General features: G+C 35.8%; 2 protein-coding genes across 4 annotated transcripts; both read left to right on the top strand.

The window, feature by feature from the left end:
* Nucleotides 1-1,211: 1,211 nt before the first annotated feature.
* On the top strand, nucleotides 1,212-21,156 carry hnf4a (hepatocyte nuclear factor 4, alpha). Of its 3 annotated transcripts, none has more exons than XM_079802224.1 (10): nucleotides 1,212-1,387; nucleotides 16,409-16,583; nucleotides 16,674-16,768; nucleotides 17,171-17,277; nucleotides 18,067-18,222; nucleotides 18,641-18,728; nucleotides 18,832-18,984; nucleotides 19,082-19,318; nucleotides 19,618-19,740; nucleotides 20,077-21,156. In XM_079802224.1, exons 1-10 carry the CDS (start codon nucleotides 1,339-1,341, stop codon nucleotides 20,217-20,219), a joined length of 1,326 nt encoding a protein of 441 aa, XP_079658350.1. In that variant the 5' UTR covers nucleotides 1,212-1,338; the 3' UTR covers nucleotides 20,220-21,156. The 3 variants fall into 3 exon arrangements, with proteins under 3 accessions (XP_079658350.1, XP_079658351.1, XP_079658349.1); XM_079802225.1 differs by lacking the exon at nucleotides 1,212-1,387 and adding an exon at nucleotides 5,494-5,669; XM_079802223.1 differs by lacking the exon at nucleotides 1,212-1,387 and adding an exon at nucleotides 14,829-15,044.
* An 869-nt stretch (nucleotides 21,157-22,025) lies between these two features.
* Nucleotides 22,026-26,920, top strand: ttpal (tocopherol (alpha) transfer protein-like). The gene is made up of 5 exons (XM_079801787.1): nucleotides 22,026-22,357; nucleotides 22,910-23,354; nucleotides 25,214-25,407; nucleotides 25,489-25,599; nucleotides 25,713-26,920. The coding sequence occupies exons 1-5, from the start codon at nucleotides 22,304-22,306 to the stop codon at nucleotides 25,989-25,991; spliced, it is 1,083 nt and encodes a 360-aa protein (XP_079657913.1). The 5' UTR covers nucleotides 22,026-22,303; the 3' UTR covers nucleotides 25,992-26,920.
* The last annotated feature ends 521 nt before the right edge of the window (nucleotides 26,921-27,441 follow it).

Here is a 27,441-nt window from a genome sequence, read left to right as displayed (position 1 = left end):
GATTGGGGTAATACAGGTGTATTTTATGTCGTAGAATGAAACGGGAAAGTGTCTTGAGTTTGTGTTTATCACAGGTCTTATTTCAGCCATTTAAACAAAACCCATTCAAAAAACCCATTGACTTTGGGACGAGGGAACCGGAAGTGCTAAAATGCTAACCCGCTTCCGCGTTTTGGCCTACAAAGTGATGTCATACCTGCACCACTCTATTGCACACCTTAGAACATTCGTCAACCAATCAGATATTAGCATTCAACAGCCCCGTAGTATATTGTTTGGTAACACTACAATAAGGTTGTATCAGTTAACATTAGTTAATGCATTAGTTAGCATGAACTAATCATGAACAACACCTCTGTTCAGCATTAGTTAATCTTTGTTAACGTTAGTTCATAAAAATCCAGCTGTTCATGGTTTGTTCATGTTAGTTCACAGTGCATTGACTAATGTTAGCAAGATTTTAATAATGCATTAGTAAATGTTGAAATTAACAAAGATAAATAAATGCTTTATAAGTGCAGTTCATTATTAGTTCATGTTAACTAATGAACCTTATTGTAAAGTGTTACCATATTTTAAGTATGTCAATGTCGTGTAAACATACCAATACAGAGCTACCGCAAAAAAGGAAGTTCAAAGTAAACGAATATTCTCAAGATAGCTGTGCACTTGTTTCTTTGGCAGGTCTATATAAGACTAAAATGAGATGGTATTGGTGTAATGGCTAAGAATCTAACCTGCTAACACAAAGGTGAACCACTAAACCTCTCGAGTCTGTCTAAATGCAAATAATTACAGTGGCGGAAATGAAAGCTGATATGAGGCATGTTGTCAAACAGTGAATTTGGACTATTTCTTGTCAAAGCTAATGGGAATCGGACAAATCAGAATAGCTAATTGAGTCTGTGTAAACGCTCCACTCCTTTCTTTTCTCACACCCCTTCCATCTCCTAATGCTTGGCTACACAAAACTCTTGTAACCCTTAATGATTCATTCCTGAATATGGCACGAGTTTAAAAAGAGGTAGACTTTGAGAAATGGAGAAAAATTATAACAAACTGTCTATTTGAGTTTCTATCATCCTGTTGCTATAGCTACAGCTGTCATATGGATTGGTCTCTATACAAGCCTGGTTACTGTTTAACCTCTCCACCCACATTTGCCCAGATTAGGAAAATCAATAAGATAACAGGAGTACCGGCCTTACCTTGCGCCAACAACACCTTCACCAGAAACAGAGGACTGTGCAAAACTTATATGTGTTTATTCCTCATCATCTTTTACACTTAAAAGAGAAAAATCACTAAAAGACAGTGGTGTGGGACAGGAGAGACATCATGGTCAATGTGAATGCTCAGGTTAGCACCCATATGGATCCACCGTATGGTAAGTACTCCGTCTCTTTTAACAGCTTTCTGGGAAAAAATGGTGGGTGCTTTGGTGATCTTGGTGGAACATGTTGTTGAATGGGCATTTTGTTCGTTGACATTTCATCCAGTATGGTAGCTATCCTCGCCATTCGTGAGAGCTTGTGGTGCACGGCTGCAATTCGGGAGGTGTGGCAAATCCATAATGACTGGTAAATAGGGCCTATTTGCTGGAGAAGATGAATAATGTGGACAGAATGGCTGAAGTTCCTCTTTTCTTGACTCAAAGGATACTCTGGATAAAGTGCTGGAACAAAGTGAGCATTATGAAAGATCTCTAGGCTTTAATCTTCAGACCAAACTGGATGTGCAATCCAAACATGATGTCTTAAGGATATAGTTATTCAATGCAACTTGAAAACAGGCCCACAGCAAAACGATATGCATGACAATATTACATAGTAAAATTATGTCACTGCATTATTCATCGTCATTTTTGTCCGTTTTGACACAGATATTTTAAAAGTAGTTCAATATTATACACCACCGTTCAAAATGTTTGGGGTCAATAACATTTTTTTTTATGTTTTTGAAAAATCTTATGCTCACCAAGGCTGCATTTATTTAATAAAAAATACAGTAAAAACAGGAATATCGTGAAACATTATTACAATTTAAAATAACTGTTTTCTATTTTAATAGATTCTGTTATACTTATTATTCTTTCTTTTTTTCGGATTCTTTGATTAATAGAAAGTTCAAAAGGACAACATTTATTTGAAATAAAAAATATTTTGTAACATTACACTTCTTTACTGTAACTTTTGGTCAATTTAATTAATCCTTGCTGAATACTGAAGCATAACACTTTGTTTTATTTAGTAGTGTACGTATTAATTATGAAATGATACATTAATTATGAGAAATATAACAATTACGTAATATTAAAAATTATATTATCTATAAGATTTTATAGTAAATGCAATGCAAACAACAAAGTTTGCTAACTTTAGCATCCCTCTGTACAGTGTCATATAAACATGCACTGGTTCTCAGAAGATGCTTCACTCAATTCCTTGTGGCCAGATGCTTGCTCGTTAATATGAAATATAATATCTAACAATCAATCACAAAGTCAGCATCTCTCTAATACATTTAGAGAGTATCTTCTAATAGGCTACATTTTGTCAAACAAGTAAAGCATTACAATCGTATATGTCAACACTTGCATTTGTCTTTATAGAGTGTGTACTGGAGCATTTACATTATTGTTGCATTTCTGTGGCTGTTTTGTGGTCTAGATAATTTCAGAGCTACTGTAATGTGTTTTTCATGAATACAAAGAATGCACAAAGCACTGCTGGGGCAAATCCTAGTGCGAAATGCCGCTGACAAACATCATGTAAGAAGAATCAAACATATTAGCATACATTAACATTAGCTAATACTTAACATGAACTAAAAGTAAACAATAAGCTAAGTTACTACATTTTAAACAGTAAAAGTTATTTGATTTAATGCATGAACTAACAACGAATAACAGTAGGCTGTATTTAACATTAAGCAAGATAAGTATATAAAATGTAATCATTTCTTCAACAAATTCTTCAACCTTCATTGCCTATTTTTACAAATTTGATAAAAAACATAACATACATTTGTAATAAATTCATATTTAATTAAAGCCAATGCTACATTGCAGGTGTATGAATCTTGCATGCTTGCGCAAAAAAGTATATACTGTGACTATACTGTCTAAAATTAAAGTATGAAATGGAAGTTGCAATAGTCTTTTCTTCTCTATTGTGGCGTGTTTACAAGTAAAACGGCTTCTTGAATAAGAACAAAATGTGGGGCGGGACTTGATTTTGTCCATCAGGAATTGATTGGATGGTTGTGGTTTGTTATTGCTGTTATGTCATGTGAGTGACAGGCCATCGTGCCTGTAGCATCATCAGAGAAGAGAAGTCGTTGCAAGAGGGAGCGGAAGTTATTTTGATCAAATATGACTGCACATGAATTAAAAATAAAATAATGATGTGCACGGATAAACCATTCATAGTAAATATGCAATATTCCATAAAATGAAAGAATTTGATTTCAAGGTAACTTTAAACACAATGGCTGTTGTAGACCTCTTGAGTGCCCTGAAATGCTGAATGACTTTGTGGTGGAGCTCCAGCTGTCAGCTCAGAGACCGTTCAAGGCTACCTGAGTCAACAAGCTTCAACGGTCTGTGTGGAATGTTGCTAAAAGTAGAACTCCTACAAAGACTCTCTTCCATGTCTGGAAATATTTGTTCCTGATCAATAGCATTTCTTTCTCCTGGTCACTGAAGATCTCATTTCTCTTCAGTACGCAGCAAAGTTTTAGAGGCATTTAAACCAGGAATTCAGCAATTTCATCCACATTTAAGGTTATACTTTATATGCCTCCTTTTTTTTTAATTAAATTATTTTACATTTTATATATTATATTATATTTTTATTATTAGATTAGTTGATATTAAATACATTTGGGTAGTTGAGATGTTCTGCTGTATGCAATACATGTTAAAATATACAATTTTAAACAGCATTTTGATAATTATTCCATATTTGATTACGCATGTAACTTTTAGCATATGAATTGTGAGACTGTGGAATATTTGAAGCCTAAATTAAAATTTGAAATGGAAATATTTGTACTTTTGGAAAAAAACAATTGTCACACTGCAGGAGCATATAACATTACATAATTTATACATATATACACATTGTCAAAAACTAAGAATACACATTATGCTCATCCATATATATATATATATATAAAAATATATTTTGGTTTAACTTAAAAAAGTAAGTAACCTGGTTGCCTTAAAATTTTGAGTTCATTGAAATAAAAAATTTGAGTAAATACAATGAAGGAAATTGGTTTAATAAATAGCAACATAGAAAAATATTATTGTATCTGAACCACATAATTTTTTTTGTTGTCATGAAAATAGCACAATTTGGCATGTTTCACTGCATTATTACATATATAACACAATTACGCAATATGCTTACAAAATCTTTGAATAATACTTGAATAAAGGGTGATGTCGATTCTCAAAAACGTTCATTGTATTATATCAAATTTTTAATTTCAATTAACTAAAAATTTTAAGGCAACCAGGTAACTTATTTTTTTTATTTTTTTTACAGTGTAGTTTTATTAGTTAACAGTCTACAAAATTGATTGGATAGTGGAACGTTACTACCGTTCAAATAATCGGGGTCAGTAAAAAAAATTTTGTTGAAAGAAATTCATTCTTTTATTCAGCAAGGATGCATTCAATTGTTCATGCATTACATTTATAATGACACAAAAGATTTCTATTTCAAATAAACGCTGTTCGTTTGAACTTTCTATTAATCAAAGTATATCCTGAAAAATTGTATCAGAGTTTCCTCAAAGATATTAAACAGCAAAACTGTTTTCAATGTCCATAATAATACATGCTCATGCACATAGGATGATCTGTAATAATATTGTAAATAATTTTGTAAAAAATATTGTAATAATATATATTGTAAGAACAATGTAATAATATATATACTGTATATATTGTAATAATAATGTTATCATCATTTTGTAATAATAATATTTTTACAATATTACAGTTTTTATTGTATTTTTGATCAAATTAATATAGCCTTGGTGTGAATAAGAAACTTTTTCAAAAACATTCAAAAAAATCTTACAGACCACAAAACTTTTGGCACTAAATTGGCACCAGAATTACAGAATTGTAAAAAATTGGCTAAATAGATATTTGGCTACTGATTAACACTCTCCAATAGTTCAGACAACCTAATGGATTTCTAAGAAACAGAAACTTTAACTTTTCACATCTCACCTCAGTATCAGAAAACATATTATTAAATTAAGAGGTTTCATTGACTGAACACTGATGCCGCACTTATCAAAATGACAACTTAATGTTTCCTATCCATTTGTGGGAGAATCCAGGGGCCTCAGAAACAGGAAGTGCCAGATATGAATTATACGCTCTGTACACTTGACAATATTAGGCCGTGCGCTCAAGCCCCCAATCAAATCTCATTGTGACAGGCATTAAGGGATTAGGCGAGCTGCTGGTCAGTGTGTGTACGGCAGTGAGAACGGCAGCTCCCACACACGCTCTCACACTCACTGAATGGATAGATCATTGTGTGGAGGAGGTTGAGGAGCGGGGGGTCCCTGCCAGCTCTCAGGACCAAAAGACCAGTGCAGGATGTATGAAGGACATGGCACCGGCCACTTCAACACCACACCAGGTACAAGGACCAGATAGATCCACTGCCTCTTTTAGAGCAGTCAAAGCTGAAGGTCGTGAGGTAGATTATGAGAGTTTGTTTTCCTCCTAAATAGAGTAGCTTACAAAAAAAAAAAAAAAACTATGCGATTTTCATTTAGTTTGTTGATGAGATACAACATATGGATACAAATGAGTTTACAAGGAGTTTACAAACAATGTTTGGGCAGAAATGAGAAATTTCACTTATTACAATAATGAAAATGAGACATACTGGAGCATAATGGAACAGTTTAAAGCTAAAAGTGGTTCAAATGTCTGATCAACAATAGAATATTTGACTTTTGTTTATCTTTAGAGGTTTAGGGTCAGAATGTGAAAATGGCTGTTATGGACTTTGCTTATTAAAATCACTACTTTTTGGGATTCAAGGTGAAGCCCTTGGCTCTGCAGGAAACCTTCAGATGTCATTGCAAGCTTTGTCCACATGGAGGAGCTGCTTAATAGTAGACTGCTGCACATTAAAATGCTGGTACATTCTCATATTCATATTGTCATAACCATTCTTAAAATGGCTTTGAGGTTACAGTTTATAAAGTTTCAAAGTTACAGTTGCTTCTGTTTTGGATTTACTAATATAATACAAAATGTTAATTATATATTACATTATTAACTTAACAATTTGAGTTAAAAAATTTAATCAAGGAATTCACATGAATTTTTAGAATGCCTAAGTATTTGGTTTGTCCTCCTTTTGCATTAATGTCAGCCTCACACTAGCTGCCTGAACTCCACAAGTTTGTGTAAAGCCTGATGAACATGTTCTCCAGCATGATTTGCGATGATCTTAAGAGCATCTTGAGCTTCAATGGAAGCAAGAACATCTCATTGTCTGTACAAAGAATCTCATGGTCCAATGCTGCCAACTTTTGAGTTTGAAGCATTCCATATAGATTAATTTGGATTAAATATCAGCCTACAAGACATGTTGATTTGCTTCCTCAAAGACAAAAAACCTCTCTCAATTAGCCTAATGCTGTAAACTAAGGGAACCCTGTCAGCTGGTACATTACTATAATAAATATTAAATAATATTATTGCTATGATATTAATACTAGGGTGAATTCATGTTGATTGGGACACTTTTTCGCAGTCATCTCAATGGTGAAAAGTGTCCCAATCAACATAAATTCACCCTATAATATTATAATATTACTATAATTTAAAAATAAAACAATATTAACAGCTGATTTGTATACAATGATTTTATAATGTTATTTTTTAATGATAAGAGTAAAAATTAGTAAATGAATATGTAATATAGTGCATAGCTAAATGCTTCCCTCTAGAGTTACTTTTTCAAGCTAATCTATTGTCATTGAACGGCTTTCCTGAGGTAAATGTAACACGTGACATATTGTTTGCAAGCTGTTTTGACGTCTTTCCACGGTTGAAACACTGATTGAGCGATTACATGAGACATTTCAGTAAGTTGTATCTTTCAACATAACCTCTTTGATGTCCATTCATGTTTATTTCGTGCTATAATACACAATTTTAAACAGCATGTTGCTAATTATTCCATATCGAGTATGCATGTAACGTTTAGCATATTAATTGTGAGACTAGTCGTTCCTGTTATACAGTAACTTTTCTGTCTTTATGATTTACTTACTTATATAAGTAATAATATTTATAAGAAATGGCTTAAATTATAAATGTAGGTCTTCTTTATCACTTAAACAGATATAATAGATATTAAAAATACTATTTTGTATTTTACACACCTTTTTATTGATATATGCATTCAATTTTATCATGTCCTCAGTGCAAAGTAAAGAACTATAAACCATGAAATGATAAAAATCTCAAAATATTTTAGATTATGTTATAGAATAGGCTAAACTACCTCTAGTTATACACATAAGTCATGTGAAACTATAGTTATTTTTTTTACAATTGTCTTCATTTACTGTGTCCCTGAAGTCATCTTCCACCCTGTTAGGATGTATTTCTCGGCTTCCAAAAAAGACCACAATGTCATTGAGACAAATTTCAGGAAATTACATCCTTTGTTTTTCCTGCTGGAATTCAACCGTACAAAATTAAGTAAGCTTAAACTCTCACCTCTACCTTTTTTTTTTTAGTTTTTGAAATGTTATCCTGCTTGTCCCACTCTTAAAGTTCCACCCTGTTAGGCTCTGTTATGAAGAGTGTTTGTCCGGTCAAAAAAATGTAAAAACATATCTGACATAGTTATAAAAGTTCTGTTTATCTGTAGAAGGTTAGCTAGCTAAATGTTGATCCCTCAAAGAGCTATGGCTAACTTATCTTAAAATGTTGCATCCTGTTAGAACACATATATGCATAAATAAATATTATATATATGTAAAACCATGTTATATAGATGCAGTGCCACACATTACTGATGGCAAATCATGCAGGACAATGACGGAAAACTCCTCCACTGTTATGGTCTTCCACCTTGTTAGGTGCCGTTCCACCCTCTTAGGCGAGTCATTTTTAAATAATAATTTGACAGCAACGTTAAATGTTTTGCATACTTATGTTTTATTTTGGGAGGTGAGGATCATTAACAGCATATACATTATATGTTTTTGAACAATTATTTTTATTATTTACCATCCTGTTGGCAAAAATGGGTACAAAAAGTACCTGTTCTTAATAATCAAGACATTCTATTCATCAATAATAGTTTTGTTATTGTTTCAAGAATTTAAAAAAATACCATGATGGCATAAGGGACATATACTATCCAAGAAAAACTTGTTATTGTTTAACATTTACATTATTAACATTTTGTGATAACTATGTATGTCCCTAACAGGGTGGAACACCTTCACGGCCCGTGTCTGAATAAAGAATCTATCCATAATTATTATTTTTTTAGTCCCTGAGCTTGACCAATATGTATTCCTACTAGTTAAACATGTCACCATTTTGGTAGAATGCTAAAAACATGAAAATCATGTACTTTTTCCCCCAACATTTATGAAGCCAAAATGTTACCGCATACCAGGAATGACCCGAGTAATATTTGAAGCCTAAATTAAAATTTGATTATACATTTATACATAGGCCTACACATTGCTTTAACTAGTAAAGAGGAAGAGATTATCGGTTCACGTGCCAGAGCGACAACACGGTATTTATTGTTTGAATAAAATTGAGAGAATTTGAAAGCTGGCAGTTTTTGTCTTGCTCTTTCTTGTCTGTTGGCACAGTGTTTTTTACACTGTGTGAGAAAATGTTTGGCATGAGAGCTTGCCTAACAGTGTCAATTTCATGAGAGTTTGCAACCCTGCATGATCAATGTTACAAATTGAATTATTTGATTAGACCTACAAATAGTACAGAATCTTAAAATGATAAATTTCACATCATAACATTTCTTTGTTTTACTTTTTCTAAATCTCTAAAATATTCTGTTTATTTAGGCTACAGGCTTGATTCAATTTTAAATCCCAGATTTTCCATATGGTCTCAGACATTTGATATACTCTACATGCCTACGATATTTGACTCTGAATGTAATGTAATGTAAAACTTTTTTATACAATAATATAGTTTATACGACATAAGAAATGAGCTGATAAACATGTATCATCATAGAAATGCTGGCAACATCCAAGACTAGGGGGAAAAAAGGCTTCCACAGACTTCTGAGTTTCCATAGTGTCATTAAAGTGGTTAAACAGTGATCACACCGGTAAAACATCCTATTCATTACACAGTTATGTCATTTCTTTGTACTATTGTGATATTCAAACTTCAAGAAACTGACTCCACACAGCACCAGTGAATAAAAGTACACAGAGTAGCAACAGGTTAACTGTTTATAATTTAATAACCATGTAGAGTCTTTGGCTTTCATAAACTGGGGTAAAGTTAAACTTGTTTGGGCAAAATGTTCTTGTGAGCAGTACACTATGATGAAAAGGTGATTGATTGATGATAAGTGAGTGATAACTGTCCACGCAGCATCACTCAGCTTGCAAATATGATTGGGTCAACAGGCAAACAGATTCTCAGCAGAAAAACTGTTAATCATTAAAGGAGCCTTATCAGAAGATGTGATTGATTTACAAAGAGCATTGCTCTAAATGTTTATTGATGCAATTGTTTACTTGCGTGATGTGCACAGAGCTACTACTTGAGCTTTTGTAATGTGAATGAAGTAACGAAGAAGCTTGATCATTTCAGTAGCATACGTTCTCAAATAGTATTTAATCCCATAAACATGATCACTTGATAGTAGGAAAGCCATCAGGACAAAATCCTGTCAGTGGCTTTATCATGTTTCTGATGAAAGGCATGACATAGAAATAAGCAGAAAGTAACAGCAAAGGTTGGCTAAATGTGACAAACATATTATTACCCAATGATTTTGAGTTTTAAACTGGAATACTTTATGGAGGCTGTGCAATATTAGGCCCTAGGGGTTTATGATTACCTAGACTACAAATAACCTGATGGGTGAGGACTATGGGAACTTCATAGATAACTGTCTCTGTTAATCGTTACGGAGGATGATGGTTCTGTCTCAGGTGCCTCTTAAGAAAAGGGGTTTGCTTTGAGTAACATAGTGAAAACACTGCTAAAAGACTGACTTGATACATTGGAACTAAAGTCAGAAAATCAACATTTAAAATTGCAAACAAATGTGGGAAAGGAATAAAGTTGTCAGAAGAAAATCTGTCCATTGCTTGTATACGGTTTTGGGTTGAAACCCAAGGGAAAACTTAACTGGCCATCATAAAGTCACTAACAACATTGTGAATTACATCTTGGCAGGAATTAGAGATTTTGCTTGTAAATTCTCTTCATTTGCACCTAGGTTATGTATTAAAAACGTAACAATACTTGAACTGTTTGTCAGAGCAAATAGGTCGCATGACATGCTTCTCCGTTTCTTGATGCTGACAACATTTTGATTAGAAAATACTTTGAATTCTTTCTTCTGTTCTTGCTTTATTCTCAAAATGAGTTTTATTATAATCTGCTGACTGAAATATACAATTAAAGTTGAACATAAACCATCATAGAAAAATGGAATGAATGAAAATGCTTGGAATATTTCGAATATGACCATTGAATTACATTTGACAGGCCTTTATAAAGCCCAACAGTCTGATGAAACTCAACAAAAAAAAAATTTAGACCGAGGGGAGGGGCATTATCCACACTTATAGGCCCCTTCATGCTCAGTATGGAAAGATACATTTCAAAAGTCTTACATTAGGTTATATCAACACTGCAACAATTTAAAATGCTATGTTTCAGATATCATTTGCATTCAGTAAAAGTCAATGTTTTTCCCCAAAAGGGCATGAGCGGTGTGGTTCGCAGGTTACCAACCAATCTGTTGACAATCAGCTGTGTGTTCACTATGTCACCATACTCACATATCTGTGCCATCTACCCCAGTCAATCCACAGAGGCTTTTCTACTGGCCTCGAATGTGCTTTTGTAAGCATATTGCTGCCGTCTTCTCCCACTCTTATCAACGGCACAAAGCCTCAAATGTTCAAAATCAAAAGAAAGTAACTCGTATTCCCACGTAAAACACGTTCCCGAGTACTCCAAGAGGATGTTATTCCATGTAGGCCACCGGTTCCCACAAGATGTGAATTGCACATCCACCTTTGTAGTGCTACTTGTTATTCCCATTCAGACAGGTGAAATGAAAAAGAGTCATTGGAGAGAAAGTACAAATAGGCAGTGGTTACAAATGGAGTTTGGTCAGTGGTCGGAGATCCTTATTGTGGAGATAGACAGGACTTTGTTCACAAACTGGAGTTTGAAGTTTCAAAGGGGAAAATAGGCAGAGGAGTTACATCAACCCTCTGACTTTTAGCCCCAGGCAGGCGGTATGGGTGACTGATTATAGGACATGACATTGCTGCCTCATATCACACAGAGGAGACGATCAGGGCATGTGCTATGTCATATTGTCTTCTGTGATGTGAATCAAAGTACGATTGCACCGAGCCGCAGTGCGCATGTAAACGTCTGCCTTGCAACATTGATCAGATAATGGTGGAAAATTCTGACTGTTTGATGAGGGATACTTTCAGTTATGAGCGAGTTGCTTTGAATTTGTTTTACTAGTTCGGTTTCAGGAACAGACACTTAAAGGGATAATTCAGCCAAAAATCGTGATTTACACACCCTCAAGTTGTTCCAAACCTGTATGAATTTCTTTCATCTGCTGAACACAAAAGATAGTTTGAAGAATGTCGGCAACCAAACAGTTGATGGGTGCCATTGACTTTTTCCCATTCAATGGAATCAACTGTTTAGTTACCCATATTCTTCAAAATATCTCCATCATGTGTTCAGCAGAAGAAAGAAATTCCTACAGGTTTGGAACAACTTGAGGGTGAGTAAATGATCATTTTCATTTTTGGGTGAACTATCCCTTTAAGGGGAGAAGAAAGAGGTGGTGGGAGTGTTAAAAACAATTCAAAAGTCTGCATTTAATTCACTTTTTCTAAATCAACATCTAGATTAATCATTAACAAAATTATTAAAAATGATTATTAATAATGATTAAATTCATATAATTGCATTAGGGACAGTGTATAACTAGTATACATAGTTGAGTAAAGTTTTACTGTTAATATACGGTCATAAAAGCAATATGAAAAATAATCAAATAAATAAAATAGTCAAATAAAATAAATAAATAATACAGCAGATAATTTATCTACACATATTCACTCAAAATTCAAAAATGTCCTTTTTTTTTTTTCAAATGAAATACGTAATTTACAGCTATGGCCTGCCACGTTAATACAAGTACACGAGTGACACACAAATGCCAGTTAATGAATACATAAACCAACCTTAATCCACATCAGCACAATCTGCAGATGTAAATCTGTTAAATAGGTTTGTTCACCAGAGGCTTTTGCCCATGTGAGGTAATGATCTAATGTAGTTATCTACGCCTGCCTGCTCTGATCATTGAGGTGCATGTGAGAAAGGGCCATAACTTTACAGATTATACTTTATAGAGGTCATTCCTTAGTTAACAGAAACACGGAGATGTGCACTGCGATAAGGAATTTAATGGTGACTCAGATAAGATTTGTTCATTGTGAGTCATTCCTGTACACCGATTGTCATTACACTGGGCTAATTGCTGGAGAAGTGAAGTCACCTTGTATACAGAAATAAGGAATACTAATAAGTATTTCTGATACATACAGGCTAAAAATATGCAGTTCGTGTTCAAATTTGTACCAGCTAAACATCATCCTGCCAGAGCTTTCAACTGCTGCACAGCCTTGTCAAATTTGCTAACATACATTTTTTCTTACGAAAATATATGTATTTTTTATTTTTTTATATCCCTATGAATATGCAAGTGGCTATAATGTCCCCGAAATATATTCAAACCAGCTATCTTGTAAGTTTAGGTGTTTTCCAGCCTGTTCAAAACCAGCTCAGCATATTTAGTCCACAGAGATGGTCAGGTGGGATGTGCCATTTTCTGATAATAAACAATGTCAGGACTGTTTTAGCAAGCTCAACATAAAATACATAACCCCACATTGTCATTCAATTTTGTGCGGTGGAGTAATTTAATTTAAATGTAAAACAAACATGAAACGCTACTGTGCCACATTAATGAAGGATCTTAAACAAACTTGCATTAATTTACACTGCAAGAAATAATTCTATATCTAGATTTTTTTGTTTTAAGAATAAACCTCATAAAATCTGAATCTGTTCTTAAAACTACTGTTTTCCAATGGGGTAAAAAAAATAAAGTTCACTCTGACAGTATAGCTGTTCTCTATGCAGGTGGACATGAGATTTTAGAGGATCTAGGGCAGGTCTGAACTAAAGAACGATGACCCACTGCTTTCTACACTATACGTGTATCTGTTTGCATTGGCCCAGATACTTATGTGCTTGAAGTTGGTATTTGCACAATTGTAACATCAAACTTTCTTGTTTGAGTAACAAATAGTTTTATCCTCTCTAAAAAGGGTTAGGACAACATAAACTGCAACATAGATGATCACCTAAGTTTTTTCCTTATCTCATGGTGAGTTGGACACTGTTGTGTCAGAATCTTTGCAGAATCAGGCCTAGTTTATGGCTAGAATGTGTGGAGACAATATCTTGTCACCAAACCTTAAAGAAAAAATTTAAATTTGAATGGGAAAATAAATAATATGTTATGTAAAATGGTACATTAAAAACCTGTTCAGTTGTTAACTGTGCGTTACCTTATTATATATCCTCAAAAATTATTTGATATTTAATAGCACAATACAAAAAGAAAAAAATCTTGCAGGTAAAAAGCATGAATTTCCATATCATTTACAGTCAAAATAAATGTATTTATTAGGTAGATATTTGAATATTTACTAGGTAGGCCTATATAAATAATACAAAAATAATAATGTGATTATTGTAAGTAATAATACAATTATTGTGGGTGTGTTTATTATTATATTATTATTATTTATTTGTGAACTGTACAATAAACAGCCACCAAAATGCATGAAATATTAAACATTATTGTCACCATGAACTTCTGGCAACCACAGCTGCCAGTTTTTTACAGCAAATTCACCAATATATTTTTCGATGTACCAAATGCTAGTTTTGCATAGTTTGATGAGAAGTAAACGATCTCTTTTGAACAAATGAGTTGTGCATCACATGCACATTTAGAATGTTCACCAGAACAATGAGCTCTTTTATATAAAGGCCACAATTTTTACTCCGTGTGAGTTATTGCTGTTGTTTATTGTGCTAGAATTAACAGAGATTTAGCAAACACGTAATTTGCACGTTGAAATGTGGACCATTACTCTCAATCTTACACATTCGAGTTGAATGTGAGTGCTCTTTCCCTACCGTCTAAAATGGGTCAAGACCTATAGAAAGTATAGAGTTGAGACCGGCTATTTTTCTAGTAATGAATTTGAGACAACTGAGACAAAAAATAAGACAGTAAAACCCCCTGTTTGTCTCTGTCTCTGGAAGAAGAAAAAAAACAACAACTCTGATTTAGCACTTCAATCATTAACACAAGGGCCATCCCACACCAGAGTGGGGCCGTGCCCTGGGAGGAGGCCCGGACTGTCAATCACAGCAAGCCTCATCTTTGCCCTTGAGGACATGGCCCCTGTCACTCAGAGGTGTCTACCCCTCTGAGAGGAGGGGCTTGGCCTATGAGGGGGTGTCCAAACGCTGTAGAGAGGACAAGTCTTTCCCCCCAGCATCAGGTAGTTGAGAATGCGTTTGTCCAAACCACTAGTAGACATGGAGATGGCAGACTATAGCGAGGCCTTGGATCCAGCCTACACCACCCTGGAGTTTGAGAACATGCAAGTGCTTGCGATGAGCACAGGTGAGTCATCTGCTCAGACCCTGCGGTGAACTTTGAGACCTTTAGTGACTTATATAGACTACTTTATAGTATATGGTCAAGTGTGGGTGGCAGATGTTTAACAGGGCTGATAGGGTTATACTTAAGTGCCAATTGGCAAGTTCGTAACCTCTTGCACAGAACACCCAATACTGATTGTAAAAGCCAATTCGAAATGCATTTTTCAGTAGAAGATAAGAAGCGCAACATGCTCTGTCCTGCAGACATGGTACTCTATAAGGACGGAGAAGAGGTTCATTCATCTCCTCTTGCTTGTTCTCATACAGTCGGCTTGGGATAAAATGACTTGTTTGGATAGTATTTCAAGAAGAAGTTTGACACCAGGATGAATGATTACTGAGCAAAGAGGGTGTCATGTAAATGTTTTGCAGCTAAGTCTCCCATGTCTGGGTTTTGTGCAACAAATTGATATTCAACCACTGTCAACCTGACCTGCGTGTGTGTGTGTGTGTGTGCTTTCTACTGTCACATTAGCATTTATTGTAGAGGTTATCTATTCAATAGAGTATATCAAAATCATTTTAATTATTCTTTTTTTAATTAAATAATGAAATATAGCCATTTTGTTCATCACACATTATTTGAATCATTTTTAATCATTTAACATTACATAATCACTCACACCAATTCATTTAAGCACATTTGCCTTTGATCATTGCTTGGGTTTTAATGCAATTATCTCTGATTACCTCTAACCTAAAAATGAACATTTAACAACTCACACATCTTTCCTTTGAAATCATGAATGGTTCAATGATTTCTGTCATCAACATAAAATCATTTTCTTCATAATAATTTTTTTTTTAGCTGTATTTTTTGGCCTTTTATGTCTTTATTAGATAGGATAGTGTACATGAGACAGGAATTTTTTGTTGAATTTGTTTAGTAGGTCATCAAGAACACTAATTAGAGTTTATATAATCTAACATGATCTTTTTGTAGCTTTTGTACAGGTTTAGTCCTAATCACTTCTGGATTACTTAGCAAACAGTCCTTTCCAGCACATGTTCTTGATGATGATTCACAGCCAATTGATTTAGCTGTAAAAATGTCTTTTTGAGAGTGCTTTTCACTCCATGACCTTTTCCCTATTTACTTTAACTCTGATTGGTCTGAAATCAAGAGTCTGACTGGTTCAATCTGCAACCCAGGTATTCAAGCCTCAGAAAAATCCAGAAAAAGATATATTTCTCAGCCTCACATATATTTTAAGTCTCAGATTTTAAGCAGCTTTTCTTTCTTACGCAGTTTTTGATGCATGAAACAGCAATTCAAATTATTTTGCATAATCGTGACACTAATTTCAAGATCCCCCATGATTTCAGACTCCTCACCAGCTGAGAGTGCCAACATGAATGCTGCCAACCACTTAGGGGCGGGCACCCTATGTGCCATCTGTGGGGACCGGGCCACAGGAAAGCACTACGGAGCCTCCAGCTGTGATGGATGCAAGGGGTTCTTCAGACGCAGTGTACGCAAAAACCACATGTACTCCTGCAGGTTAGAAAACACAACCTCCTTGGCAAAATTTTCCATCATTTGCCAGTTTCCATCTAATGTGTCAAATGACTTCTTTATGCTTCTGTATAGGTTCAACAGACAGTGCATAGTGGACAAAGACAAGAGAAATCAGTGCCGGTACTGCAGATTAAAGAAATGTTTTCGAGCTGGGATGAAGAAGGAAGGTACTTGCTCATGCTGTTATATTACATTCATATAATGATACTAAAGAAACAGAGATTAAACGTTGGGAGGTTAGGGGATGAGGTGGCGCAAATGGGAGATGTTGCAACAGCAGGGAGAGAGTTAGCGAGAGACATTTTGTTAATGTTCACAGGTCTATGTCTGGTTTATGCTGAACAAACAGTTTAGAGCCATCATAACTGCACACTGATAAAAAAAAAGCGCAACCTTGAGGACTCCCCCCTCTCTCAAAGGCTAATATCCCTCATCTCTGCTATCTCAATTGGTTGTCAGAACTGGGTTGCATTCACTGCTACTGATAACCAAAGTGTGGGTTTCAGTGGTTTACCAAGAGCTGTTTTTGTCTTTAATTTGTTGATTAAATCTGTTCCTCTCATCCTCAGCTGTGCAGAATGAAAGAGACAGGATAAGCACCAGAAGATCCAGCTACGAAGACAGCAGCTTACCCTCCATAAACGCACTCATTCAGGCCGATGTCCTTTCTAGACAGGTACGTAGTGCAATTCAAATTGAACTATTCTATCAACAAATGTTGAGAAATATTAAAGATGAATTGTGTAAAATATGTTCTCTTAACCCAGTTTAATATGCAGAGATTAGAAATGAGACATCTGCAGGTTGATTATTCTGAAAAAGTGTAAGCACATTGGTTGCCAGGTTTGTGGAACAAAACCAGCCCAAATGCTATTCTTAACCCCATTAATCACTATCCCAATCACGTTCCCGGGAGGTTCCCCAGTAAAAATCGTGTTCAATCACGTGCTGGGGAGGTTCCCCAGTAAAAATCGTGTTCAATCACGTTCCAGGGGGCTAAAAGTCGATTTCCCAGGGGAACCCATGGACTAAAAAAACAAACCGCAGCAACAGTGTAAAAGTAGCCCAATTTTGTGGGAAAACCGCAAATTTTGCAGCAAAAACTGACTGTGGATCGATCATAACATTGCTCTGTTTGTTTGAGCATCCCCATCAGAACCACATAGCAAATCTGGCCCAACTAATGGCATAAGTTTGGGGCGGGACTATCTGACCAATAGTAGAGCAGTTTAGGAAACCTGTTCAGAAGCAGTCAATATTTCTGCAATTCAACTGGGTGTCACTATTATATATTTTGTATTTATAATGTGATTTAGACTTATAAGATGATTACAGTATACTTATAAATCATTACTATATGTATTATTGTATTTTATAAATAATAATAATGATTTTTATGTATAATCATGTTTAAGAGATATAAACATGTAGCTATAATAAAATTCTCCCATTTGCTATTATGCAGATCTCATCACCAGGTCCTATCATGAATGGCGACATCAGAACGAAGAAGGTAGCCACTATAACCGATGTGTGCGAGTCTATGAAACAGCAGCTGCTGGTGCTGGTGGAATGGGCCAAATACATCCCTGCATTTTGTGACCTCCCTCTGGATGATCAGGTAGGATAGACCTGAAATATAAATGCTCCTACAATATATATTTCATGGATAATGGTGTCAGTTGATTGAAATTTTGGTCTTGGTTGGAAAAAAAAGTTCAGAGATCTTTCGTTCGGGTAGTTAATGTATTTAGATGGCTCAGGTTAGAATATGATGAGCTGGTTTGAAAGTTACATCTCTTCTTGAGACATTCAGAATCATTAACATGCTGAGCACTGAGGCATGGTAACTGATCAGTGTTTTAGCCAAGGGTGAGAGCGTCTCAAACTGCATCTTCTCACACAAACATGCACGTGAATGCGCATATACTGCAGTCATGAAGACCAACCTTATTTTGCCCCCAGAGATACTTTATGTACATTTATTCTTATGGTCAAAAAAAGGACTCTAACCAAACAAATGCATTCATTTGTCTCAGGTGGCTTTACTGCGAGCTCACGCTGGAGAGCATCTCTTACTAGGAGCTTCCAAACGCTCCATGCTGTATAAGGATATTTTACTATTAGGTAAGTAAAAAAGAAAGACACTTTGGTAATGTGGATATGACAGTCTTCTGGAGGGCAGACTTTTACGAATGTTTTACCTCACAATTGTTCATGTTTCTGGCAGGTAATGATCATATAGTTCCTCGAAACTGCCCCGAATTGGAGGTGAGCCGTGTAGCTGTAAGGATCCTTGACGAATTAGTCCTTCCCTTCCAAGATCTCCAGATCGATGACAATGAATATGCCTGCTTGAAGGCCATTGTGTTTTTTGATCCAGGTATACAACTGTCCTAAAAAAAAGAGACAATGCACAACAGAATGTCAAGTGAGTTTTCAAACACATCTAATGTGATGGTCTTTCTTTACCCATGTAGATGCCAAAGGTTTAAGCGACCCAAGCAAGATCAAACGTATGCGATACCAAGTTCAAGTTAGTTTGGAGGACTACATCAATGATCGTCAGTATGACTCACGGGGACGGTTCGGCGAGTTGCTGCTTCTGTTGCCGACACTACAGAGTATCACCTGGCAAATGATCGAGCAAATCCAGTTCGTTAAATTGTTTGGAATGGCGAAGATAGACAACCTGCTACAAGAGATGCTCCTAGGAGGTAACTGATTCTGTTAATGAAAGGAAACTTTGCAGAAGTGAAAATTCAGGGTTTAGAGAACTGTGGCACTGCACTTTTGTTCTGTAAATGACACTTAACTTTGTATAGCTGCAATGTCTGAGATGCATGATGAAACATCAGGGAACAACAAGAACAGCTTGAGAAAAGCTTAAAAAGGCAGCCTATACACACTGGATTCTTAATGACCCGCCTTACATGTACATCCTATTGACTAAAAAAACAAGTTATTAAAGATTATCTTCCCAATCAGAGATTTAATGACCCTCTTTTCCTATCAGGTTCAGCTAATGAAGCCCCTCATTCCCATCACTCTTTACACCCACATCTGGTCCAGGAGCACCTCAGTAACAATGTCATAGTTACCACCAACATGGCCACTCCGATTCACAACGGCCAGATGTGTAAGTAACTCTATCTTCTTGAAGGTAATTCATAAAAATGTGTTATGAATAAAGAGTTATGAATTTTTTTTAGAATCAGGTATAAACAAACAGGCTTGTTGGAGTAATCCCTGCCAGAATCGTAGAAACTAATCAGGCTTATTTTGTCAAAGAAGGCTACTGTAATTCTTTCCTACCCTAATGCCTTCAGAAATTTCATAAGCGTGCTTATTTCGCGTCAACCAGTGGTTTATTTCACATGTTATCATGCTATGCAAATTATGTCTATTTATGCTTCCATAATACCCCCATGCGGACCCCTGAGCTAATGTATCCTCTTGCTCTTTTTCCAAACAGCCACTCCGGAAACTCCAATCCCATCTCCCCCCACAGCCTCAGGTTCTGATCACTACAAAATGGCACCGGGGGTTATAGCCACAGTGCCCAAGCAGCCAAGCTCTATCCCTCAACCTACCATCACTAAACAAGAGGCCATCTGAGTGCATAGAGAAACAAAGCTAAACATTTTTTTTTAACTTGGTACTTTTAATAGGCTGTGCGAAGCATGACAATACATTCTCATAAACATTTGGACACAGTAAAACTGACATCTAAATTCACTAGCTGTTAAATTTAAGGTTTTCAGTAAAGACATGTGAAATGTGTCAGAATTCCCCATTTTAAGAACTTTAAACCAAAATAATTTAGTTTAACGGTGTGCAACAATCACACTTTAAATATATATATGTTCATCCCATCTCATCTGTTTGCTGTATGTATGTTTAGAACGAACTAGTGGTGCATATTTATATTACCCAAGGGGTCACAACAGCATTCAAAAAGACAGAAAGGACCATATAATAAAATGGCTATGCAAGTTTCCTTCTCCTTTCAATGAGTTTGAGTTCCATAAATGTTACAGCAGGCCTGAATGTGATCGGATGTTTGCTTTTATTGTACAGTATTTTAACAGCTTGCTACAAATGACTGGCTCTTATAGTACTTTTACAGTAGCCTGATAGAATATATAACATTTTGTGCCTTGGAAATATTATTTACCAAAATGCTGGTAATTAATTATTTTATATATGCTAAGAGTATGTGCATTTCATATTTTTCTGTATGTGCCATACTTAAAATGTAAATATAATGATTTCCTTTTTTCATAAATGCATTTAGTCTATTCTAAGTCATGATTTTAGGATTAAAAAAACATTTTTTGTCTCCTGCTCAATCCCTTAACTGTGACTAGTTAGTGATGTGTATGCACAGTATATTTCAGGAAAGAATGTCACACTCATTTGTAGTTTTAAATATTGGTCATTTACTACCAATTTACAATTACTGCCTTCAGTGAGAAGGACAATTTCAAACTTTTAATGTGAACTTATAATAAATGTCAAGGCTATATTTTTACATAAAAGTGTGCTGCTGTTTATTTTTGCTCATATCTCTTTTTGAATCTTATCTTTAGGTCACAGAAGCTGCTATACAAACAACGTACATTTATAACAGCATACTATCATTTCAGTGGGTGGTCTGAACAAACATTTCAATAAGCTTTTTTATTTGGGAGATATATTTTGATATACCCTTCTGGAAAAAAACAACTTAAACTCGTTTTAGAGAGGACATTTATCAGGTCAGGTTGGAAGACCAGCCGGTAAGATTTTTTTCAGCAGGCAGTTCAATTGTGATCATGCATGTCCATCTCTTTCCAAATAACAATCCTTATTTGATAGCAAAAGTTTTCTAGAGGAACTTTTAAGGCTTATAATCATCTCCAGCTGTAAAACCTGCTTCAAAACAAGATGATAAAAGTGAGTACGTGGCAGAGTATGGTCAAGGATTTTTAGAGCTGGGGGTGTGTGCTGCTCAACACTGATAAAAGACAATAAAACAATTCATAAAGCAGGCGCCTTTACTGATAGTTTCTCTTAAGAAATCTCTGTCAGTGAATGATATAACCAGACGTGCCAATTACTGAATGAACTCCACGTTCATCACATCTATAATTCCATAAAACTGGTGTTTTTTTTCCACAACTCTTTCAAACTCAAAGATGAGACAGAAAGTAACACAATGTATTAAATTCAAAAAAAATTTACCACAAAGGGCAAGCCACTTAACGTTGCAATAATGCCACCGAAGGAAAGGAAAGTGTGAATTATTACCCTTTTACCAGCAAAATAATCATACATAAACCCGTGCTGGTTGGGTTTGAAAAACATGTTACCCAGAATCCCGAACACTCGCTCTGGCTGCTGTCATTGGCCAAAAATCCATAGCCCCGCCCCCAAACTCACGCCATTGGGTGAGCCAGTGTTGTGATGTCTGGATGATGGATCCTCAAACCGAGCAATGCATTTGATAGCGAATTTAGCAATTTATAGCCACAGTGTTGTTTACAAGTTAGGTTAACTCAGACTGCCAATTTATTACCTATAATTGCCTCAGAATATTAAGCTGAGATATCTAAATGTTTTACATCGTATAAATGACAGCTTTAAAGGGAAAGGGACTTTGGGGAAACACACCGAATAAAACCTTCTGGCGTCATACATCACATGATAGAGCGTGACCAATGGTAGAACGCCTTATGCCTCTACACGGAACTGATTGCGGATTTCTTTGGCAGGTTGGTTATGTTCACTGTTTGATTTCTGTTCGGTGTATGTAAAGAGCATCACCTTTTCAACGCTTAAGCGTTACATTTCCTCATTCAGAATTTTAAAGTATTATACATGGCTTTCATATATTTAATTGCAGTGCTTCAATAGCATTAGAAAGAATTTCATTTGTGTTTAGCTATGGGTCTGCCATCAGTTATTCAAAATATTGTTGTATTCTTGTGCATATGATGGTACAGTTTTTGTTTAAGCATATAAATACAACTAAATACAATAAATGGTCACCATTTATATATACCATATATATAGTTCTAAAATTGTGTACACAAATACTATAAATTTTCTACTGTTTTGGTATTGTGACAAATACAATACAATGCAATACAAATATAGAGTACATTTGGTGAAAGGAAAGATGAAAAATGTAAGCCTCATACAAACCTGAATTAGCACTACTTCTGAAGAATGACCCATATATAGTGCTTGATTGTATTTTCTAAACGAAATCTTACCCATTAACTGCTCTTTGTCTGTCATTTACATGTGTCCATATTTAATAGTCCATGGCAGACCAAAATGGTCACATTGATCTTGGCCCTCCAAGGGAAGCGGTGGCAGGTGTAGGCTTCCCAGCTCCTCCCCCACCCATCTACGCCTGCACCCTTACTCCTGAACTGGTGGCCAAGGCACGGGAAGAGCTCCAGGAGAAGCCTGAATGGAGGCTTCGGGACGTCCAGGCATTACGAGATATGATACTAAAAGACCACCCTAATCTGAGGACACGGTTAGACGATGCATTTCTTCTGCGCTTCCTCAGGGCTAGAAAGTTTGATTATGACCGGGCCCTTCAGCTTCTCCTGAATTATCATGCCAACCGGAAAGCCTGGCCGGAGGTGTTCCAGGACCTGAAGCCCTCTACAGTCAAGCACGTCCTAGACCAGGGTTTTCTCACGGTCCTTCCCAGACCAGACCCTCATGGACGCTACATACTGTGTTTACGGCCAGGTAATGAACTAATGATTGAACTGATGCAGACTTATGCTTATACAGCCATGGCCAAAAGTATTGACATAAATTGTGTGTTTCGCAAAGTTTGCTGCTTCAGTATTTGTAGATAATTCTTCCATCCATCCATCTTCTTCCGCTTTATCCAGGGCCGGGTCGCGGGGTAGATAATTCTTTTTTAGTGCATTTCTGTGGTATACTGGAAAACAATTATACGCATTTCATACATTTGAAAGACTTTTATTGGCAAAATTCAATACATGCAAAGACTCAATATTTACAGTGTCGACCCTTCTTCATAATCTCTGCGATTTGCTCGGGCATGCTGGATATCAGCTTCTGAGCCAAGTCCTGAATGATGGCGATCCATTCTTACCTTATTAGTGCTCAGAGTTGATCCAATTTGTGGACTTCTGCTTGTCCACTCAATGTTTGAGGATTGACCACAGGTTCTCTATGGGTCATGGGATCCAGGAAGTTGCAAAATTTCAATGCAATGATCTCAGAGACACTTCATTTTCACTCTTGTCTTGAGTCATGGTGCTCCATAATGCTGGAAAATTCACGGATCACCAAATTGCTCCTGGATCGTTGTGGTGAAGTTGCTCTTGCAGGACGTTTTATACCAGTCTTTATTCATGGCAGTGTTTTGGGGCAGAATTTTGAGAGAGCCCTCTCCCTTGTTTAAAAAGCAAAACACAAAATTAATTTCTTTCTCTGTTTTTCAAATCTGTTTCCCAAAAAGTCGGAAGGGGGCTTTATCAGAGAGAATAATTTTGCACCTGTCCAATCCTTATAGGTCCTGCATAATTTCAGTCTGTCAACCTTTTTCATGGAGAGAAGTGACTTTTTTGCTGCCCTTCTTGACGACACCAGGCCATTGTCCAAAAGTCTTGGCCTCACTGTGTGTGCAGAATTATTCTCACCCACCTGCTGCCAATGTTGAGCAAGCTCTACACCGATGGTGACATGATTCCATAGCTGATTCGTCAGATGGAGAAAGTCCTGACACTTTCTGGACACTCTGGGACATCCTGAAGCCTTCTTCAGTGCAGTTACATCTCTCTCCTTGAAGTTCTTGATAATTCGGTAAATTGTTATTTCAGGTGCAATTTTCTTTGCAGCAATTTCCTTGCATTTGAGGACACTGTCTGTACTTTATTTGGAGGTATCCATTGCTATCAGAAGAACACAATGATTGAAAGCACTATTCCCATCCCTCAATCATTCTTCTCTTATAATCCAATCAGAATGATACTGACTTGTACTCGTTCACACTTTCCCATGTGCCGATGATATGACATGATTAGTTAAATGATGTTAGCTGGTAGTTTTTTTTTCAGGGCCAAAAAAACCCCCAGTGAAATTTGGGTTTTTGTGTAAAAAGTTCTCCTTTTTTTGGCCAATGAAGGTTTTTGCAGTTATTTAAAATGCATCTGATCACTCTGCACAATAATCTAGAAACAATGTGAATCAACACACCACAACAGCTGAAGCAGCAAACTTTGCGAAACACAAAATGTATGTCACTGCCAATACTTTAGGCCATGGCTGTAGTTTTAACAAGACCCTTTTTTAGTCCTGAAATCTATAAGTATATACTTTGGGTAATATTGGGATTAATACAAAAAATAATCTAGGACGCACAATAAAGACTGTGCCTTAACTTTGCTGCTTATATTTCACTTAAAATCACCATGATATTAAAATGGACAGTTCCTATTTTCTTGACTATTTTTTACAATAGAGAAAAAAAAGACTATTATAATTCCCCTTTAATGCTGACTTTGCTCTTTTATAAATATATAGCCCCAATGTTGCTGTAAAAACGAAGCATTTTTTTGTCTTTCGTTTCCTAGGTAAATGGAAGCCTAATGATTACCCATTTGTGGACAACATTCGAGCTATTTATTTGACATTAGAGAAGCTGATTCAGCCTGAGGAAACCCAAGTGAATGGAATTGTTATCCTGGTGGACTATGGGGGAGTTGGCCTCTCTCAAGCCTCTAATCCTGGTCCACTTTTGGCAAAGAAAGTTGTTGGTATCCTTCAAGTAAGATATTGCAAAACTGATTAATTATGATGAAGTCATTGATTTTGGCATGAGTACTAATCGGCATTTTTTGTGTTTCAGGACGGCTTCCCTATCAGAATAAAGGCTGTAAACATTATAAATGAGCCACGTATCTTCAAGGGTATTTTTGCGATAATTAAGCCATTTCTGAAAGAGAAAATGGCAGAGAGGGTAAGCAACTAACTACTTATCCTGGTATCTACACAGACATTTCTAGCATAATAAAACTAGAAATAGTAATAAATAACACAGTAAAAAAAACATCATAAAACTTTCCCCAACAGTATGTCCTGCATGGCTCAGACCTGGCCTCTCTCCATCGAGTCATTCCTCAATCTGTCCTGCCTCAAGAATATGGAGGAGTAGCTGGAAGACTTGACATGTCTGCCTGGTCCAGAATGCTGCTGGAGGCTGAAGAAGAGTTTGTGGTGGAGTTCTGTCAGCCTGATCCTCTGGAGGGCGTCATTCTGCCAGACTCCATGATGTTTGAGGGAGAGCAAGCTGGCGCACATGGAGAGGACTCCTTCAGACATCTGCGTTCCCAGCTTTATTATTGTTACTGACCTCCTGGCAACGTGCAACTGGTTCTTTTGAAACATTTGTTTAGCTATGACCAACTGTGTATTCACAGTGCGATGAGGTCACCGGACCAGTCTGACTGTTTAAAAGATCTGGTACAGACAGCCACTTAAATGCTTGATATGTACTCATTGCTTTGGCTTAACCTGGTAACCCTGTGTTTTAAAAACTTGATTCAAAATCATTTACTCAATAGCCATCCGAACAATATCCTTTTGAGAAGGAGCCCTGGATTTTAATATATAATCAGTCTGTATTTGTTTTCAGTTATACAGTGAGCATTGACATGTCTAAAATAGTTATTTTCAGCGCTACATCATTTTATGTTACATCTCAAATAATGCTCGCCTTAATTTCCGGTGAAGGGAATATTATTTATATTTATTTTGATTATTTAGAATGAGTTATTCGATTATATTACCACATTAGAGATAATCTACCATGTCAATTAAATACAATGCAATAACAATGTGCATTTTTAAATTTAAAAGCCTCAGTACAGATCATTATTTTATCCTATACACTCTTAAAAGTAAAGGTTCTTTATTGGCATCGATGGTTCCACGAAGAACCTTTAACATTCATAGATACTTTCCATCGCACAAAAGGTTCTTTAGATTATTAAAATGTTCTTCACACTAATAAAAACTGTTCACTGAAATGGTTCTTCTATGACATCATTGCTAAAACTCTCTTTTGGAAGCTTTATTTTTTTCAGAGAATAATATAATTACCATGTTTCTTTCTGATTTTTGGATTGAACAGCTCTAATTGTTTTCTTTTATTTTTCACAAGTGAGCATTACAGAATTTACAGTTGACTTTCTGTTCACATAAGACCTTTGTCCATAAGTTACATAAAGCAAGATAGTTGCCAGATAGTTGTATGTTTACAATAAATTAAGCTCATGCGAGTTTGCTCATTATATTTCTTTACGTCTCAGCTACATAACATTTTTCAAGTTGAATGGCCAATATAAAATTCACATTGTATGGTTGTATATTGTCATTTGCCAAAATAGTTTAAATGGACATTAATCTTTAATGTTGTGTACCTTGTATAGATAACTCGTTTATTTTATTTTAAATATTAAAGATTGCAATTTCATTTTTGTATTACTGAGCACATTTATGCCTTATGTTTGATGTCAGTATTGTAGCCATATCTTAAAAAACTTTATTATTTCTGTTTGTGGAAACGGTCAATAAACATTATAATTTTCAGAGTTAAGAGTTCATTCAGGTATTTTTTGGTTGACTGAAGAAGTGCTGTTTAGTATGGCGTTTGCCAGAAGATGGAGCCATACACCATTTGACAGAAACTTGATTCACTGCCACACTTCCTTTTTTCCCTATAGCTGGCGAAGGGAATACAGTTTGACTTCAGAGGCACATTACAGTAAAACATCCTATATAATATATTCTTAAAAGTATA

This window comes from Gobio gobio (assembly GCF_949357685.1).
Source record: "Gobio gobio genome assembly, chromosome: 21".
Taxonomy (NCBI): Eukaryota; Metazoa; Chordata; class Actinopteri; order Cypriniformes; family Gobionidae; genus Gobio; species Gobio gobio.
This window is presented reverse-complemented; position numbering and strand designations above follow the sequence as displayed.

Coding starts and splice junctions, on each gene's coding strand:
- hnf4a (XM_079802223.1), top strand. CDS start 14,930: ATGCGTTTGTCCAAACCACTAGTAGACATGGAGATGGCAGACTATAGC. Junction 15,045..16,408: donor AGTGCTTGCGATGAGCACAG/GTGAGTCATCTG, acceptor CCATGATTTCAG/ACTCCTCACCAGCTGAGAGT. Junction 18,223..18,640: donor ACCTCCCTCTGGATGATCAG/GTAGGATAGACC, acceptor CATTTGTCTCAG/GTGGCTTTACTGCGAGCTCA.
- ttpal (XM_079801787.1), top strand. CDS start 22,304: ATGGTAGAACGCCTTATGCCTCTACACGGAACTGATTGCGGATTTCTT. Junction 22,358..22,909: donor ATTGCGGATTTCTTTGGCAG/GTTGGTTATGTT, acceptor CATATTTAATAG/TCCATGGCAGACCAAAATGG. Junction 23,355..25,213: donor CATACTGTGTTTACGGCCAG/GTAATGAACTAA, acceptor TTCGTTTCCTAG/GTAAATGGAAGCCTAATGAT.